The sequence below is a fragment of the Citrus sinensis genome, chromosome 9, assembly GCF_022201045.2.
Source record: "Citrus sinensis cultivar Valencia sweet orange chromosome 9, DVS_A1.0, whole genome shotgun sequence".
Lineage (NCBI taxonomy): Eukaryota > Viridiplantae > Streptophyta > Magnoliopsida > Sapindales > Rutaceae > Citrus > Citrus sinensis.
The window spans coordinates 211,077-229,639 of NC_068564.1; the positions used below are offsets into that span (position 1 = coordinate 211,077).

General features: G+C 34.7%; 2 protein-coding genes and 1 pseudogene across 4 annotated transcripts; 2 read left to right on the forward strand and 1 right to left on the reverse strand.

The window, feature by feature from the left end:
• Window positions 1-2,961: 2,961 nt before the first annotated feature.
• On the forward strand, window positions 2,962-10,855 carry LOC102613436 (RNA-dependent RNA polymerase 1-like; annotated as a pseudogene).
• A 310-nt stretch (window positions 10,856-11,165) lies between these two features.
• LOC102622648 (E3 ubiquitin-protein ligase RGLG4) lies at window positions 11,166-16,279 on the forward strand. Of its 3 annotated transcripts, none has more exons than XM_006493676.4 (12): window positions 11,168-11,542; window positions 11,681-11,908; window positions 13,617-13,701; window positions 13,909-14,049; window positions 14,162-14,275; window positions 14,511-14,608; window positions 14,682-14,761; window positions 14,909-15,014; window positions 15,101-15,228; window positions 15,472-15,589; window positions 15,785-15,841; window positions 15,933-16,279. In XM_006493676.4, the coding sequence occupies exons 2-12, from the start codon at window positions 11,759-11,761 to the stop codon at window positions 16,014-16,016; spliced, it is 1,161 nt and encodes a 386-aa protein (XP_006493739.1). In that variant the 5' UTR covers window positions 11,168-11,542; window positions 11,681-11,758; the 3' UTR covers window positions 16,017-16,279. The 3 variants fall into 3 exon arrangements, with proteins under 3 accessions (XP_006493738.1, XP_006493739.1, XP_006493740.1); XM_006493677.4 differs by having other exon boundaries at window positions 11,168-11,501; XM_006493675.4 differs by having other exon boundaries at window positions 11,166-11,908.
• A 204-nt stretch (window positions 16,280-16,483) lies between these two features.
• On the reverse strand, window positions 16,484-18,190 carry LOC102623321 (hypothetical protein). The gene is made up of 2 exons (XM_006493678.4): window positions 17,951-18,190; window positions 16,484-16,974 (listed from the first exon to the last, which is right to left on the reverse strand). Exons 1-2 carry the CDS (start codon window positions 18,149-18,151, stop codon window positions 16,789-16,791), a joined length of 387 nt encoding a protein of 128 aa, XP_006493741.1. The 5' UTR covers window positions 18,152-18,190; the 3' UTR covers window positions 16,484-16,788.
• Between the last annotated feature and the right edge of the window lie 373 nt (window positions 18,191-18,563).

The following is an 18,563-nucleotide window of genomic DNA, read 5'->3' on the forward strand; positions in this document are numbered from 1 at the left end:
GATCAATCAAGATGCTAAGAACCTAATCAATCTCACTTTAAAAGTTAACAGAACCTTTAACGTAAATGGTTATAATCAGAAAGTATCAAGAACCAGAATTGGAAGCTAATCAAAAACCCAGAACAAGAAAGTGTTTTACGTGGTTCGAATGTGTAGAAGAGCACAATCTACATCCACGGGAGAAGCCAACAGATCAAGCTTTATTGATGATTCAAGCAATCTTTACACCGTAATACAAGAGCTAACTACAAGGATCAAGACTAAGCTTTCTTTGTATCTTAACTCTCTCTATCACGCTCTCAGATACTCTCTTAAGCTTCTCTGTTAACCAGCTTATATAACAGCTGATATCAATTCCAGAATGCACAGATACTTGCCACCTGTACTAACAGCTTCACAACTAACTTGATTCCCCTCTTCACGTGCATTCCACATGTTCCACTTAAGTCTTTGCTCAAAACGTCACAAGCCCCTGCCGTTTTAAACTTAAGTAATCCACATGCCAAACTTGTGATACCTGAGCTCATTAAACACAAACAAAACGCTGTCGTTTCACATGCTCAAGTTTTGGATTCACCATTTTAGTCCACAGTTGTCCTCTCTCCCTCTCCTTGATATCATTTGATTTTCTTCAAGTGTCGTGTTAACCTGTAATGCTTCGATTTGGTGTCTTTAACAATCAAGTCTAAATTGAAGAAAATACTTTGTATTAGACTAATGCATATTTAAAAGCACTCCACTCCAATCCATACTCAAACATTTTCATACATATATTTTAGAAATTATCCAATCCAGAATCCTAGACTTTCTATCTCATGTAATAGTTTTCTCGGACATCCTGAACCAAATCAGTAATATATATATATATATATATATTGAGAGAGGGAGAATATAATGGGGTGGGCTGGATTCTTAAACCATATGATGTATGTTTATTTTAATTGATTTTTACATCTGTATGTATGCAAAAGAAATCAATCTTAATTTCTCATAGGCCTTCAAAAGTCAACGGTCGGATTTGGATGCTGTCAAGCTTTGATTCACCAGAAGAAGCTGATTACCCATGATCCAAGGGTGCCTATCAAGGTGGATGATTTTTTTAAACAAAACAGTTCTTCCGAGCTGAATTACCTAATATGGATGACCCTGAAGCTAGTCTTGATGAGTATAACATAAAGCCTGCCGTTAACACTGCAAATAGGATGGCTGCATTGAGGTTTCAGTGGATTCCTTCCAAGGAAAAACCAACGAAGATGCCTCAATTCAACAAGAGGACTAATTAAGGTTACCAATGGACTCTTCTGCTCCCTCTTCTAAGACCTGATCAAACAATTTAGAATTAGATCAGTCACATACGAGTAGATCAGGTTTAATTAATTTCTATGCTTTTGTGCTATCGGAGTCCCATCTTAGCTTAGCTGATTGGCACCCTTCCCATCTCAACCTGGATATTTTATAAGATTTATCTTTTAGTGTCTTAAATGTAAGTTTAGTTTCAGACTTTACGGTTGTGTATGGCAGAAGTTTAAAATTCAGCTTTTTTTTTTTTTTTGGGCCATTTCATTGTGAGCTGCGTTGTTGGTTTGTATAATGTAGTTGAAAAGTGATTGAACTCTTACTGTGAAGTGTGATTAGACGTGATTTCCAAGTCCCAGCTGCTGATCAAGATCGATTTGATCAATAATGTCTATTAGCCACTTGTATATTTCGGTAAGTTGATAGCCAGCAGGTTTACTGATTATTTAATTTACACGATATGATTTGATATTTTTAATCTTAATTTATTTGTTATTTGAACTGCAGACTCAAAGGTATGAATTTATTTATTTCATAAAAGATTTTGCTTTCGCTGTACGTACGTCTTTGCATGCATAATACCTTTTTTTGGGGAAAAAGAAAAAGAAAAGAAAAGGAAAAGGAGGGAGAAATCAATTTGGAACCCATTGTACAAAGTCAATTTTGAAAACTCTAATTAAAATGGTTCAAGTTCAATTTCCGACTTTGCAATTTGCATGTTCAATTTCTAACTTTGTATGTTATGATTATAGCCGATTGTTAGTAGAATTTACGATTAGGATTAAAATTTCGAGATTAGGACTCAAGATCATAGTTAGATTACAAATAGGGTTTAGGAGTAAGCACAAAATTTCTTCCGACAAACTGTAGCCCTTTTAGGTCGAACTCATTCCTGTCGTAACCAAACACAGTCCTAGGCAGAACCCCTGGCCTCTATCAGAAGAAGAAGAAGTAGTAATACGCTTAAATTTGACATTTCCAGTAGACTTGAAATCATTAACTGATTAAGTAAGTATACATCGCAGCCCCTTTGCCATTTGTATCTTTAAGTAAGTATAAAAAAATAATGGAAAGCATGAAAAGACACTAATAGATCAATTTGTCGTAATATTAATTATTATATAGCATATGCGAATATAATTTTTCATTCTTTCTTTTAATCTACAAATCTTAACAACATCATCTTATTTATTTATTTATTTCTTTGTTTATTTTTGTTAATCAGTTGGGTCGATAGATAGTTACTGATAAAATATAATTTACGAAATAATGAATTCACTGAAACAATAATAAGTTTTAAATTTGAGTTTTGATTAGAAAGAATGTGAGAGAGAACTTGATAAGGAAATATTTACGAGTATGGAATAGATGCACCACCCAAAAACACAAAAAAAAAGACACATTGAATGCATTAATTCAAAGTTTATAGGATGGTGGGAGTCCGAACGATTAATACAAAAGTTTGACTACTAATTACAAAATATAAGTATTTAATTAAATAAAAACATAATATTTTAATTAAAAGTAGTATTAATATATCCACTCATTGCGTGAAATTAATGGATGAATAATTAAGTGAGAATCCTCTCCATTAGATAATGTTGATAAACTGGGGCTTAATGCCATCCATTGGAGTCTTTAGGTGATTGCTTCCGTCGCCTACTTATGAGGAAGATATCCATTTATATAAGAAAAAGCTCAAAAAAAACTAACGGCGGGTACAAGGGTGTTGTAGCGGTTGATCGTACTTCATCAACAAAGCTTTCATTTAGAAAGAGCATGTGCAAATGCAAATCAGAAAGCACAAGTCTAGACATTTTCGCAAAAGCAGGAATCAATCTTACTTTCTTAATGGCCAATTGATCAACCTTTTGTCTACTCTTGGCGTTAGAGACAATGTTTTGGAAAGAAAACAGAGAGAGGGCGTAGTACAATTAGATGCCATTTTAACAGATCCATTGTGGGCACATGAGGCACTGGAACTGATGTCTTCAGGGGAGAACACAAATGTTCTCGAGGAAAAGCCTAAGCGGGGCTGTAAGCCTGAAGAAGAACCATCTCTGACAATGATGCTGCAGACATTCCGTGCATCAAATCCGCTGGAGCTGCGAACTAGGACAAGGATATTTGTTCAAAATGGAAGAGCTGTGATTGGAATAGGGTCAGGTACTTGTGCAATATTCTGGCTCTAGCTGCAGTGATTTTTGGGACAATTCCTCCCTAATTTTTAGCAACAACCGACGAGGGAAACTTAAAATTGAGGAGGGAAATGGGGTTGTTGCTCAAAATCCGTGCCTGCACCCGGAGACATGCATGCTTTAAAAGCTGTGAACGTGCCAGCTTTGCACCATATGCTGGATAGCGAGGCTTTCCCAGCAGAAGGAGAAAGGTAAATCTGTCATTCAAGAAAGATTACAGCATAATCAGCAATAGATCGATGTTTTCTGCAGCTGAAATGCTTTGATTATGTAATTTTAAAGCAATACATGCTCACGAATATCTCTTTAGATTCTGAGGGAATGTTGTTCAATGACTTGTTCTGTTTTGATTATACTCAAGTTTCGCATATATAACTTCTTATTGTAAACTGATATCGGTTCCGTTATTATTCAGACCTCGTACGGATGAATGTTCGAGGGGTGATCTAGACGGCGATGCATACTTTGTCTGCTGGAGTCATGTTCTTATTCCTTCTCTTCAGTTTCCACCCATGGATTATACCCCGGCATCAAAAAAGGTTTTGGATCATGATGTCCCAATCAAGGTATTACTCAATATCTTATCTAATCCACACTCATGAATAAGCTCTTACTTGTAGTTGTTTAGCTTCTCTTGTCATTACACAATGCCATTTTTATTTTCTTCATGCCAAAGGCAATAAATCATATCATCTTATCTCATAAAAACAAAAAGGATGGAAAAAAAAATCCCCCAACATTTGTTTGGTACTCTTTAATCTGTTATGAACTTTTTCTTGGCCCCTTAACATAATTTCATTTATGCTGATGTAGAGGTAGGGTGTTCGTGGATTGGATTTTTCGGATTGGACATAAATGCATATCTGATCCATGATTTTGCGGAATGTAAATTGTCAATTCAATGCAATTCATGAATTGATGATATTCAACCCCAATCTAATTCATATATCTGCATATTGGATGCAGATTTGACCCAATTTATATCTAATTCATTATTTTACAGATTGGTTCGTGGAAAAAAATTTTTAATTATGTCCAATTCATAAAATAATTAAATAAAAATTGTTGTGCAAATTTTAATGTACTCGCAAGCGCACGAATCTATTGTAGTATAGACTAATGGAGACGAGTGTCGATCCCACGAGGAGGTGGATTTTAATTATATATAGAATTAATTTTGTAAATGAATAGTTGGATTTATGGTGGAAATGATTTGGAATATGCTAATACTTAAATTAAAATGGCGAGAATAAATTCTAAAATTGGAATTGCAATGGAGAGAATAAATTGAAGAGAAAATCTATTAAATTGACGTACTTGGGTATCTGGATCCGTATCAACATGCATCATGGGCTAAATAATCCGTATTAATGTCAATTAAATCATGAGGGGGGAATCCACACCTCATGAACCACGCTCTAATCAATATGGTGCTAAGGGCTTATCGTGCCAAATAATAATAACCTTATACTAGAGAGCCGGTGTAACCAAGGCGGTATCTAGACAAGACTATTATTATTTGTCGACGAGAAGTCAAAACATCCACAAAAATTAGAGGGGAAGAGAAAATAAATTTACCAAATTAAGCCCATGACACATGTTGAGACTTTACCTTCAACCCAAGCTTGAAAGAAAATTAGCCACTCATAATTGAACTAGGGACAAAATGGGAATTTATTAAAATATGAAGAAAATACAAGATGGAAAGGGAATTACAGAAAATGGATCCCAAAAATGGATTCAGAGATATCAAATTAGGGGGGAGAGGCCCCCTTTTTATAGATACATGGAGTAAATCATGGCCATCAGATTAAAAACAGTTTGGACGCTCAGGATTGCGCCACGTCATCAGTCAACAGTCCACGGTTTGACCACGCGGATGAACAGTAACACGGTTTGACCCGACTTTGAACAGTAACGCGGTTTGACCCGGATGAACAGTAACGCGGTTTGGTTGAAAATAATCATGTGTGATGCATGCACCGTACGCGAGATTTTTCGTCTACTGATATGCTGCCACGTCACCATCAACAGTACATAAGAATTTTAGTCCAACAGGATCGTGACACCTCATCAATCAATGCCACATCATCGGTCAATGCCACGTCATCATCCGTCTATGTGAACAGTATCATGAACAGTAACATATACAGTACCGTACACGTGAATAGTACCGTACATGTGAATAGTGCCATTTTTCCTTTTATGCTCCTCCTAAGGTTTTTGACCGTCCTTAGTTCAAAAGTGATGTCTGTTTTGCCGTCTGATTTCTCCTTTATTGTGAAATGACTATAATGCCCCTAAAATACATAAAATACTTAATTAAAATAAAACACATGTAATTAAATCACAAGAAGGTTAAATACATAAAAGTAAGGGTTGTTAGTAAGACTTGAAATGTAAAATGACGGTTTTCTCCTTTATAAATATGCATTTTCTAACACTCAACAAAAATCTAATATAAAAGTAATTTGACTACTAATGAAATTAAAATTGAATAAGATTTAAATAAATTAAATTGTTTAAATAAAGCTAAAATAATCCATTCAAGGTCACAAATTTAATGCATCGAAAAGAAAAAACCTCATTTATTTAGATCAATACATGAAAATTAACTAAAATTATGAATTTAACTCTATACAAAACTTTTTTGTTTTACTTTAGATTTTTTATTTTTCGGGAAGCTATATTTGTTTATTTAATTATTTAATTATTATTTTTATTATTATTATCTAATAAGATAAAAATGGTGTTAGTGTAATTAAATTTTAATTTATTTATTTGATAGTAAGTAATCATGTCACATTTATAAGTTTTATTTTTTAATTAAATAAATATTTTTACTTTTTTTTAAGATTCACGAATTTTTACAGGTTTATAGTAGTAAATTCATATTCAATCCACCAACTTCTAATTTTTCGGAACACTCCTATGTAGAAGAATACTTTGTTGACTACACGGTCAACGATAGCTTGGCATCATTTTCGATGCTTATGTCGCGTAAGTAGATTCACAACCCGACAAAGCAAGAAGCAGTCAATGTCTTGATAGGGATGGCAACGGGCACCGCCCGCAACGGGTTTGTTATTACCAAACCCAAACCTGCACAAAATTTAAATTACAAAACTCACCCACAACCTGCAAAGTGTTTTAGTTCTTTTAAGAAAACCCACCCGCTGCGGCTTTTGACAATTACCAAACTTGCAATAGTGTCCGGATTTTTTACGGGTTTGTACATTTAACATCACAAATGTTTAATATATAAATTTACAATAATAATTTCAAATTCCACATAACATACTCAATTTTAAATTTAACCAATGTAAATGAAAAATTAAAATTTCAACATCAATCCAACACAAATTCTCAAATCCTTTAAAAAAAACTACAAAGTACTATCTAAAAATAACAATTATATTTCATATTATCATTCAACACAAGCTACAAGAGAAGATATTCATTTCATTTACTATCATTAGCACCCATCCAACATGATGCCTACATTAATAATGATTAAGAATAAAATTTCCCAAAGAATAATACTTTTCAAATATTAATTTGAAGAAAAAAATTATAATAATGAAATAATTCATGTATTAAATTAAAAGAATAGACCATACAAAAACACTTTGGTTATTTGGCACTTTGTATAATTGCATTATTTTCTTTATATATATATTTTAATTTAAATTAAATTAAAAATATTTAAAAAAATATTGCGGGTCTAGTGCATATTTATGCGGGTATCCGCCAGATATTGAGTTAATACCAAATTCACCCGCATCTAAGTGTGGGTTTCAATTTATAATACCAAACCCGCTCGCAACCGGCAAAATTATCTGTAGTGGGCGAGTTTTGACAGACATATTTGGGCAGATTTACGGGGTTTTTAATTAAATACCCTTTAATAGTTTCAAAATTATTTAAATACCCCCTCCCTTTTTGGTTTTCATGGATACTCTAATAAATGTGAGCAAAGTCGGAAATATCCTTAATGAATGCATCAAATGCACTCAATGAATTGTCTTCATATTTCTTTCCTCATTCCTTTCACCTAAATCTATTTTTGCTGCCGATTCTTTCAAAATCTCTTAGAATCTCTCAAAATCTCTCATAACTTCTTACACAAATACAATTATGTATTCATTTCTTTAACACCCATTCTTTCTTTAAAGGTGCATTGCTTATTAAACAACCCAATAAGGTATGTTAATGTTGTTGGGTTTTAAATTTTTTAATTTTTAGGAAAATTTAGAAATTTTCCTCACATTACAATGTTTTATTTTCACCATTTTTCTTATACGTAGAAATATATGCAATGTAGGTTGTTTAATTATTTTTTTCAGCAATATAACTTATTTATGGCGAAAATATTTCGAGTCGTGCATTCTTTTGATACTGTGTACGTCATATAGTTAGTCATGTAGGTCGTGTAAGTAATATAGTCGTGTAAGTCGTGTAGGTCATGTAAGAAATATAGTCGTGTAGGTCATGTAAGAAATATAGTCGTGTAAGTCGTGTAAGAAATATAATCGTGTAGGTCGTGTAAGAAATATAATCGTGTAGGTCATGTAGGTCGTGTAGTTACTTGTATATGAAATTTAATATTATTGTTTTTATTGTATCATCAGATATGGTTTTGGTACATGTGTCTATTCTCTTCAATGGTGAATTGATTGAGCAAAATGACGAGTATAAGTTCAAAGGTTCAAAGGCTAAAGGGATAATGATACCGCGATCAACAACATATGCCGCATTGGTGGAGAAGATAACTGAAGTTATTGATATAGATACTTCGGAATTCGAAATCACAATGAAGTTCAAACTTAAGACATATGATCCTATGCCACCAGTTACAGTTCAAACCAATGATGATGTGGAATTTTTTTAGATTCCAATTTAATTTTACTTCTTTTTTCAATAATTTTCATTGACATTTTTTGCATAGCAGCAAATATAAATTCTTAGCACAAATTAAGTCTTTAAAGAACTAAATTAATCTAATGATTAATGAAAAAATTCGTGTAATTTTAAAGTCGCAATTAAACATATTACAACCATTTAAAAAGTTTTTTTCTTTTTTTTTTTTATCTTCAAAGTGCTTTCTTCCTCTGGCCAAGCATACAAGCATACATGAGGAATGCCTGCATATAATTAATCCATGAAATCAATTAAGAAAAAAAAATATTAGCTATAGGAAATTAATGTAATGTTATACACATAAGAACACCATTCGCAGTAATAAAATATTTTCACTCATAACTAGACATATCATGACTTACCATGACCTATAATTGGAAATTAAGAATCTCTCTAACTAATGACATTTCACAAGGTAAAGGTATATGCACAATTCCAATTTATTGTGAGCCTAATTAAACTAAATGTAATGTGCAGATTCTATTGACAAGAAACAAAATGTGGAATTGAAGGTCGTGTAATTGTGTAATACAAGAAGATCGTATAATTGTATAATACCTGAAGGTCGTATAAACATGCAATACATGAAGGTCGTGTAATCGTGCAATATATGAAGGTCGTGTAATCGTGCAATATATGAAGGTCATGTAAAACACAACCTTGAATCTTACATAACCTTACACGACCAAATCTTGTGTTACATAACAAAATTATAATCAGCACAATTCATTAATTTTTCACAATTTGCATGCAGCAAAACAACTAGAAATTTGTTTTCGAACATGTTATGAGAGACCCATAACTAATTAATTTATTTTTTCAATATAAAACCCTAACTTTTTGTTTTTTTCCCTTGAATATTAACAAGAAAACTAATTACATAGAATTACTTGTCTCAACTAGTTACATTCTGACAATTTTACAGTAAATGATCAACTCTCTCCGGCGATTATGTAGTGATGAACTATGCTTCACTTTCTCAGTTGTGGCAGCTTCCCCTTCTCAGGCTTAGTTTGCTTGTGTTGAAGTTCGATTTACCATGTATGGAGAATGAATGTTTGTTTCGGTAGAGGTGATGCCGGTGAGGGAATTGCAGTGTTTGTTTGTTTGAGTTTGATAATGGAGGGAATTGCAGCAGATGAGTGTTTGTTTGCTTCAGTAGAGAATGGAGAGGTGCTGTCCGTTGAGTTGAAATGTTTTAAAATGAGGATAGCTTAGTAATTTCCTATCAGTTTTTAAAGGGTATCGATGAAAATTTTGGCAAAAACAGATTTTAAGGTATTGAGATAATTTTTGAAGTATGGAGGTGTACCCGGCGCAATTAGCACCAGATTTACGGATTTGTGGGCGCAATTGCCATCCCTATGTCTTGAGCTCGCCAAGCTATGCTCCGTTGCAGTGGACTTCTCCAAAACTGGAGTGGCAGCCACAATACCCAGTCAACTACGTGTCAAGAATTTCCAGACTTCATGGAGAAGCAAGACAAAACTAGCTTTGAGTCGCAACGTGTCATCGGAAAGCTTTATCGAGAGGTCAAGAATATTGGCCCATCAACAGCTAACATAAAATCGTTCACTAAGGAAGTGGCAACGCAGTCCTATGATATTGACATGGAAGTTGATGGTTTTATGGACTGCATCAACTGTGCCTTCAAGTATAAAACTATTTATGATAACAGGTTGGGGAACCTGATGGATTATTATGGGATCAAAACTGAGGCTGAAATACTAAGTGGGTGCATCATGGAAATGGCAAAATCCTTTGATAAGAAAAGAGATTTGGATCATGAAGCAATTACCTTTGCTGTGAGGTCCTTGAGAAAAGAAGTCAGGGCCTGGTTCAACGAGAAGAAGAATGAGTTGGATTTTAGCCACGGAGATGCTTACGCCAAAGCTTCAACTTAGTATTACGTCACTTACCATCCAAGTTACTGGGGCTGCTATAAGGAAAAAGGAATAAACGGAGACCATTTTCTTAGTTTCCCATGGAGCATCCATGAGAGGTTGATTGAGATCAAAAGAGGAACAGAGCATCTGAAGGACATGCCTTGAAATTTTTGCATCACTAAAGAGTTGAAATTTCCATTTGAACCTTGGATTGAGCTCTTAGTTGATGGAGCGATTTGAAGATTAAATGGTTAAGTGCGTGCATGCATTTTTTGATTAGCAGCTTGTGTGACAGCTTCTTTACCTTGTTGCTGCTGTCGTTATTGTTATTGTGAGATGCAAGTGTGCCGTGATCAGTTCTTGAAACTTGTTTTCTAGTTTCTGGAATAAAAATAAGTAACCGGTTTGTTGTGTGATCTCTTGGATTTCATCATACTCAGTAGATGGAAGGAGAAAGCACCATATGACTTGTGAGCCGAATTGGTTCCATGGATCTTGTTTTACTGTCGCCTTGGCTTATTTGGCTAGAACCTAAAACTATGTTCCTCTTGACTTTCTGCGGGCCCATTATAATATTAAAGTATCTGCCAATTGGCAAATGTTTCGAGTCTAGTTCAATTTTTGTTTAGAATCCAATGGCTGCGTATATTGCTTTTAAAACAGCAGACTTGCGTGAGATTACTTTAGAGTACATCTCAAGATTAGTAATATATACAAAAGTCTGCAGAAACATATATCTTGCATATACATTTTCATTTTTTATAAAATGAAATGAAGTTGAATAAACATGATTTGATATTAACAAGAACAAAAGAAAAAGAATTGCAAAACCCTTGTTAGATTGATGCGAGATTAGAATTTATTAATCTTGAAAAATACTTCAGCTTACAGTGACCGGAGGTGACAGAGACCCACATGCATATTTTATTAAATAGCCCAGTCATCATCAGTCATTGTTATTTAATAAAATTAACAATCAAAGTTACAAACAGAGTATAGCAGCCGTCACAAACAAGCGTCTTAAAAGCTTTATGGTATCCAAGAGAGAGTTGCTGAGACTGAGGTTAATCTGGTAACTACAAAGATTCTAGGGTTGAAGATTCTGGTTTGAGTTGAGAAAGAAATATGCTCAAGGAAAGCATAACTTCCACCACAGATCAATGAATAAGCATCTCGCAGCCTGTCCCAGTTCATTAATCCTGTGTGCAAGATTTCTCTTTGCCTTTCTTTAATCCCCACTTGGTGATACCTTTTTCTTCATATAAAAAATATGCTATGCTCTCTCTATAAATCTTTTGTTTCTCTTCTTACTTAATAATTTAAGCTTCTGTGTGAGGCGGTGAACATGATATGGGCAACATTTTTGCCTTCCTTAAACAGCGTAATCGCAGCATCAGCATCAGCGGGATAAGTAGCAGTAGAAGTACTAGTGCTTCTGCAAATCATAGATACCCATCTATGTCTAAACAAGCATCTTCTGTTTCTACGAGTGGCACCTCATCTGCTGCTGCTAGTGCTACCCCTAAAGAAAATATCATTTCTTCTGCCAGAGACAAGATGAAGAAAAAGTATTCATTTATTCCTGATACTTTTTCATCCCTTGAACAGGTTTGTTTTTCTTGTAATTTCCTTTTTTTTTTTTTAAATTCTTATTATGTAAATATTTTAGATCTCGAGGCAAGCTGCTTCTTGAAAGTGGGTGGTGAGTAGAGAATTGGGATTTACATATTGGTTTTTCTTTTTTCGAAAATAATTATATTGGTTGGTTAGATGGTAAGTCAACAACGAATGGAATATTCTCGTCTCGCATGAATTGCCCCCAATATTTTGAAAAAAATTTAGAATACAGAGGAACTACGTCAACAAGTAAATAATAGTACGGTATATGTGTATTTATTAAAAAAAAATTATATAAATAGTGATTATATTAAATTTAATTATATTTATTATGTACATATTAATTAATTATAAGGAATTTTAAAATTTTTTATTAGGTAAAAGTAGAGGATTAGGGCTCTCTCCTTACTTTTTTTTTTCTTTTAGTTTCTTTTTATTTTTAAATCTAGTTAAAAATTAATTTAATTATAAATAAAATAAAACAGTTAATTTAATTATCAACATTAAAAATCAAAACTCAATTTGAACCGCTCATTTAATTTTTAGAATTTTATTTGTTCCTTTTTTTTCCTCCACTTTTTTTAGATATAGGAATATAGGATGGTGATATAAGGACCACCCAAACTGGAAGGGAGTCCATGATATTGCTGATAAAATATCAGGAGTCTATTTGTAAATTAGGAAGACCTTGAAGGATATGATATGGGAGTCGTATTGGAGAGAGGGTACATGTAAAAATCTAACGAGTTAGTTGCCTATTATCCAAAAACACTTTGTAGATAGTGTTGCAGCAAAAGGGTGTTCGCTCATCAAGCACTTGTTTCAAGTACTATTGGGTGTATAGGTTGAAGCTGAAGAAGATGGGAACAAGTAGTGAGAAGAAATTATATTTAAAACGAAAATTGATAATGGTTTCTCCGTTTGGTGGGAAATGGGGTCATTAATTGGAGCATCCCCCCATTTGAATTAGTAGTTTTCTTTCACCAACTTGAATTTGAACAGTACACGCGTTTTTCTCTCCCAGTCAACACGGTTTATCCTTGAAAAAAAACAAAGAACCTTTTGAGTGTCGTGAAGAATCAATAAATTTTGTCTCCTTTTTCTGCTCACTCATTGATGAGATGAGATGAGATGGTCCCCCTGCTGCCTTGTTTGGTGATTAAAGTAAAGATGGGGAATCACATGGGTTCCTCCATTCCATACACAACGTTATACATGACCTGCAACCACTTTGTATAGTCTGTACTCTGTAGAAAATGTGTCCATATTTTGCCCTGTTTGACACGTCACGCACCTCGTGGAAAAGGCAGAACACAACTGATTTTGCCTAATTAACCATTCTGAAAATAAGATTATTCAAAATGGCCGAAACTTGGAAGGTTTAGTCAACGTTCATTTGTTTGGCCTGCTCCTGGGATGTACATGCATTTGCAAATATGTAAATAATCTGAACTAGGAACAAAAATACAATAGTTTTGAACAGAACAACTGAAAATAAGTATTTGACTTGATAATTTGTAGCTTAGCATAATTTTTGTATAATGGCCTATAGATCTTGGCTGCTGGGAATTGTTGAAGAGTCCTGACTGGGCTGCTAAGTTCAGTGATAATGTTCTGCCTGCGTTGTGCAAACTGTCATCTTGGTACATGTGGCAAGTTTGAGTTTCTGAAACTTGGAAAATGCTGTCTCTCTTTTCAGGTAACAGCTGCCTTGAGAGATTCTGGTCTAGAATCATCCAATCTCATTCTTGGGATCGATTTCACTAAAAGCAATGAATGGACTGGTATATTTTTGTTCAGTAAATAGAATTAAGAATCGGTACACAACATTTAATCTCAAGGATCCTGAGTGAAACCGAACTAGTATATGAAGTGGCACCATGTCTCTTAATAATGCATAAGAGTGATAAATGCTTTCTGATTTATAATTTTGTGAAATTGTTTGTGTTTCGTATCTGTTTGAAGCCAATGCATCAATGTTGTTATTGAAGGCAAAGTTTCATTCAATAATCGGAGCCTTCATGCCATTGGCGACACACCTAATCCATATGAGAAAGCCATCACTATCATTGGAAAGACTCTGGCTCCATTTGATGAAGACAACTTAATTCCTTGTTTTGGTTTTGGTGATGGTAAGCTATATGATCCTTTAGAAGTCTAAGTCAAACCATGTTACTACTTTCACGAACTCTCAAAATTAACCACTGGATTATTTATTTATATATTTTATTTGTTTACTTACAGCTACCACACATGATCAAGAAGTGTTTAGTTTTCATGATGATCATACCCCGTGCCATGGTTTTGAAGAAGTTTTGGCCTGCTATAGAAACATTGTTCCAAACTTGCGACTTGCAGGTTGGCATTTTTCTTTCAACTTTTCATGAAAACCATATTTGGTTTGAAAAACGATGTCAACATATATACAATCCTGATCTGTCATGAAAAAGTATCTATTCCAATAAGTAGCCTAGTGGTTAATCATCTGTGTTCTGCCTTTTCTTTTGACATTACCTGGTGATGATAAAAAATTTTAATTATCCTTATTCTTAGAATCACAGCCTCATAGAAACATATATGTAATTGTGTTAAGGACCAACTTCTTATGCTCCGGTGGTTGAGGCTGCAATGGACATTGTGGAGAAGAGTGGAGGCCAGTATCATGTTTTGGTTATCATTGCAGATGGCCAGGTTGAATCCTCAGCTCTCTCTTCTCCCAAACACTACCTTTTTTATCAATGTACTTATTTCTTTTACTGTGAAGGTTACAAGGAGTGTCAATACAGGTGATGGAGAACTGAGTTCACAAGAACAGAAAACAATAAAGTCAATTGTTGCTGCAAGGTAGAGTTTTGAATTACCTGACTTTTGCTTCTTGCTTTAAGCTTCCATCTTCTGAAGAAATAACAGACTATGTCTACTTTTATTAGCAGTCTCCATGGACTTATTCTCTTAACCGTTGTTCATATCTTGTTTCATTTATGTAAGCAGTTCATATCCACTTTCCATTGTGCTTGTTGGAGTCGGTGATGGACCTTGGGAAGACATGCAGAAATTTGATGACAAGATCCCTGCACGTGAATTTGATAATTTTCAGGTATATCATTGGCAGCATACAGCTAAGTTTGAATTTCAATGGATTTATAATAGAGTTTAGAATGTATATTCTACTTCTTGTTGCAGTTTGTTAATTTTACCGCCATTATGTCAAAAAATGCAACTCCATCTGAGAAAGAAACAGCTTTTGCTCTTGCCGCTCTCATGGAGATACCTATTCAATACAAAGCTGCAGTAGAACTTGGTATTATGGGGTAGGGACACTAAACATTTTATGTTCTTGATAAAATTGCGTTTTGCAAATCCTACGTTGATACTTGATTAGATAAAATATATGGCCCTTGATGAAACTAGATGATTCTGAAGTTATTCTGTCCTTAGAACATTGCTTGTGACAAATACTAATACTGAATAAATATCTATTTTCAGTATCCAAAGCTATTAAATGATTATATCATATTATTGAATTGATTTTTACCTGTTGCATTGTATAAAAGACGCACGACAGGGAGAGCAAAGAAAATAGCTCCACGACCTCCTCCAGCTCCTTATTCTCGCCGTGCCCTGCCAGAACGTCAACCAAGCCGTGGTTCAACCCCTGTTGCGGAAACCCAGGTATGATGATAACCTTGCATGCTTGCCTTATGAATGTGCACGGCAGCTTGTTTGTTTCAATCAAAAAGTTCAAAACAGAACGTACAAGGTTCAAAAGTAACTCTGCAATGGACAAGAAATTGAACTAGACCTTCGTTTATAGTTATGCCACTGTGTTATAGTTATCAGCAAACTGAGTTGTCCGATTCACTGTAGGCTTGCCCAATTTGCCTGACCAATGCAAAGGACTTGGCCTTTGGCTGTGGGCACATGGTAAGTTAAAATCTGACAGTTACCGATGTTTGCTTTGTTCGGTTTTGTTCTCTTCAACATGCCATTTTGAGTAACATTAAGGTTATTGCAGACTTGTCGTGAATGTGGATCAAGAGTGTCAAACTGCCCTATATGCCGCCAAAGGATCACCAACCGTCTCAGGCTGTTTGCTTGATGGCTGTCCGGCAGGAAGATCAAGTACAGAGTGTTTTAGGAATGCATTTGCGTGTTTTTAGGGATGAAGTTGTACTAAAATGTACAGCATAGTTCTATGTTCATCACGCCGAACTCTTGTATTTGATGCTTTAGCTTGCTTTACTGGCTAGAAGTTATATATTTTATGTTAGCAATTTAATAAAGATCACAATAAAAACTCTGAATAAGCTTTCTCATTTGTCAACTTGATGAAAATCGCAATAAAATAAAATCTCTTGTATTGCTCTGGTAAGCATTCTAATTTGTCAAAATGCACCTCACATCATATGTCACGGTAATGTCTCCATCATCCAGTTTCAAAAATTTAACCTGAACAATTGAGGTGGAGGATATTAATTTCAAGCTTGTTTTCTTCCTAACTGCCTCTAAATGAACCTACAAGGGAGACAAGTACAAATCCAACATCATCACAAACTACTAACCAGCTGAAGGCAAAAGCTTAACCATTGCATAGCACTTGAAATTGAAAGTCAAAAATGTGTATCTAAACAAAGAATTTTCGATAAAGAAAACATACATTAAGACAGATTACTTTGAAGGAAGAACCAACTTCAGAAAATTCTAAACCAAATACGGCAGACACAGTCAAATCATAAAAGTTCCAAAACAAGCAAAACGCTCAAGCTGTAGCATAACTATAACCAGTACAACCTTCGAGTCTTGTCTCTCATAGTGTTAGGATCCCATGAGCCAGATGGTAATTGCTCCAATGATAAACCACACCCACAAATCTACTTCTCTTGGGGCCGGTCAGCTACAGTGGTGTTTTCTTTTGGAATAGGTTGAATTCTCTCATAAGGTTTCCTAATCAGTGTCTCTCCTCTCAATGCAGCTACATATCGGTCATTTGTATCTTCTTTCCTTTGCAGCTCCCCAAGGTACTCTGCCAGTCTCTCTCGATTTACTTGGCCCATCATCTGATTCACAAGTTCAGAAAATAAATTCTGTTGCCACAGTTGCTAACTGATCATGAAAGCCAAGATTGAATTCAGAATTCCAGACCTTTTGTACTCCAACAGCATGCACAAGGACATGTGAACATAATGTGCGTGCTTTTAGAATTAGAAGAGTGCTAAATCAGGCAATTTACTTGAACATAGTTTTGAGTGATATGATCAAGATGGTGGCACTTATCCATTTCCTTTCCAAAACCAATATGAAAAGTGGATGCAGATGCTCAAGCAAAAGTAGCTCACATCGGAGGTTGAGTTTGTTAAGTACATTTTTTAGCCACATGGGTACACAGGGGTTAAGAACTTTGGAGGAGAGATCTACCTTACAATTATATTCCGGTTTTATTTCAGCAAGACATTCAGTGATTGAGGGGGAAAAAAAAAAAAAAAAACTGACGAGTCCGACCATTATAAATGGGATACATAAATGATTGCAAGTAAAAAGCTTGATGATCCATTAACAAAGTGAAATAACATCAACAATAGATGCAATTTGTACTTTGTAGTACTCTAGACGGAAAACCAACAAGTAAATCTATTTTACCCTAGCTATGAATTATTTTTTTTTCAAAAGAAAATTATAGAGTGCAGCGAAATGAGAGATAACTCAATGGTTATTGTGTCCAAATTACTAACCCACAAATTACTTGGAATTCGGCGGCATGTGCAATAGAAAAAAAAAAGTACAAATTATCCAATCAGCAAACAAGAGTAATCCAACTAAATGATACCTATTATTTTAAGACGCAAGTTAAACTGAAAGGTTAAACATTATTCAACAGTCTCCCTCATAAGAGCATAAAAATTCGATCTTTTGCTTAAAAAAAAAAAAGAACTTTGTTTGAGCGTTGAGGGTTCATTAGCTTTTTTTATTTGATTATATTGAACAAGTATCATGCATCGGATGGAATCAAAACAGAAATAAATAAGAAAGACATACGAGGGAATCGGGCCGGGCGGTCCTGCGTAGCTCCGCTTCAAGCTGGGGGTTGCGGGAGTTGGTGGCCTGCATGACGCAATAGCCAACGACCCCCGGAACGACGCCGCATACTGTTGCGAATGCCAAAAAGAACGGCTTCGAATCCCGTGTCTTCCTCACTATCCACCTCCACGTCTCGCTCTTCTCCCACAGTACCGACATCGATCATCGATCTCACTGATTGGCCGGCCTCCAGCTTCATCTTCAGCCGTTTTATTCCACTCGGCCCATTAACAAATGGCCCACCTCTGTTTCTCATTTCTTAATTAATGCCACGTTGTTCTTTGTTTTATCGAATATGTCCCCGTTGTTTGTCCCTTTTACCTTTTTTTTTTACTTCTTACATATTTTAACTTGATTCATTATCTGTTTGTTAGAAGATGAACTGAAAGACATACAGCAATAATAAGTATGTACTCTACTACATTCAAGGTCTGTTTGAAATTGAGGTTGGACAGTTGTAACTGAAAAATTATTGTACTAAAATATTTGATAAACATTAATTACTGTAACTTTAAAATTAAATCCATTTGATTTTATACTCGTATAATGAAAAATATATAATATCTCAATT

Coding starts and splice junctions, on each gene's coding strand:
- LOC102623321 (XM_006493678.4), bottom strand. CDS start 18,151: ATGTCGGTACTGTGGGAGAAGAGCGAGACGTGGAGGTGGATAGTGAGG. Junction 16,975..17,950: donor CCGCCCGGCCCGATTCCCTC/GTATGTCTTTCT, acceptor CTTGTGAATCAG/ATGATGGGCCAAGTAAATCG.
- LOC102622648 (XM_006493675.4), top strand. CDS start 11,651: ATGGGCAACATTTTTGCCTTCCTTAAACAGCGTAATCGCAGCATCAGC. Junction 11,909..13,616: donor CTTTTTCATCCCTTGAACAG/GTTTGTTTTTCT, acceptor CTCTCTTTTCAG/GTAACAGCTGCCTTGAGAGA. Junction 14,609..14,681: donor TTATCATTGCAGATGGCCAG/GTTGAATCCTCA, acceptor TTTACTGTGAAG/GTTACAAGGAGTGTCAATAC.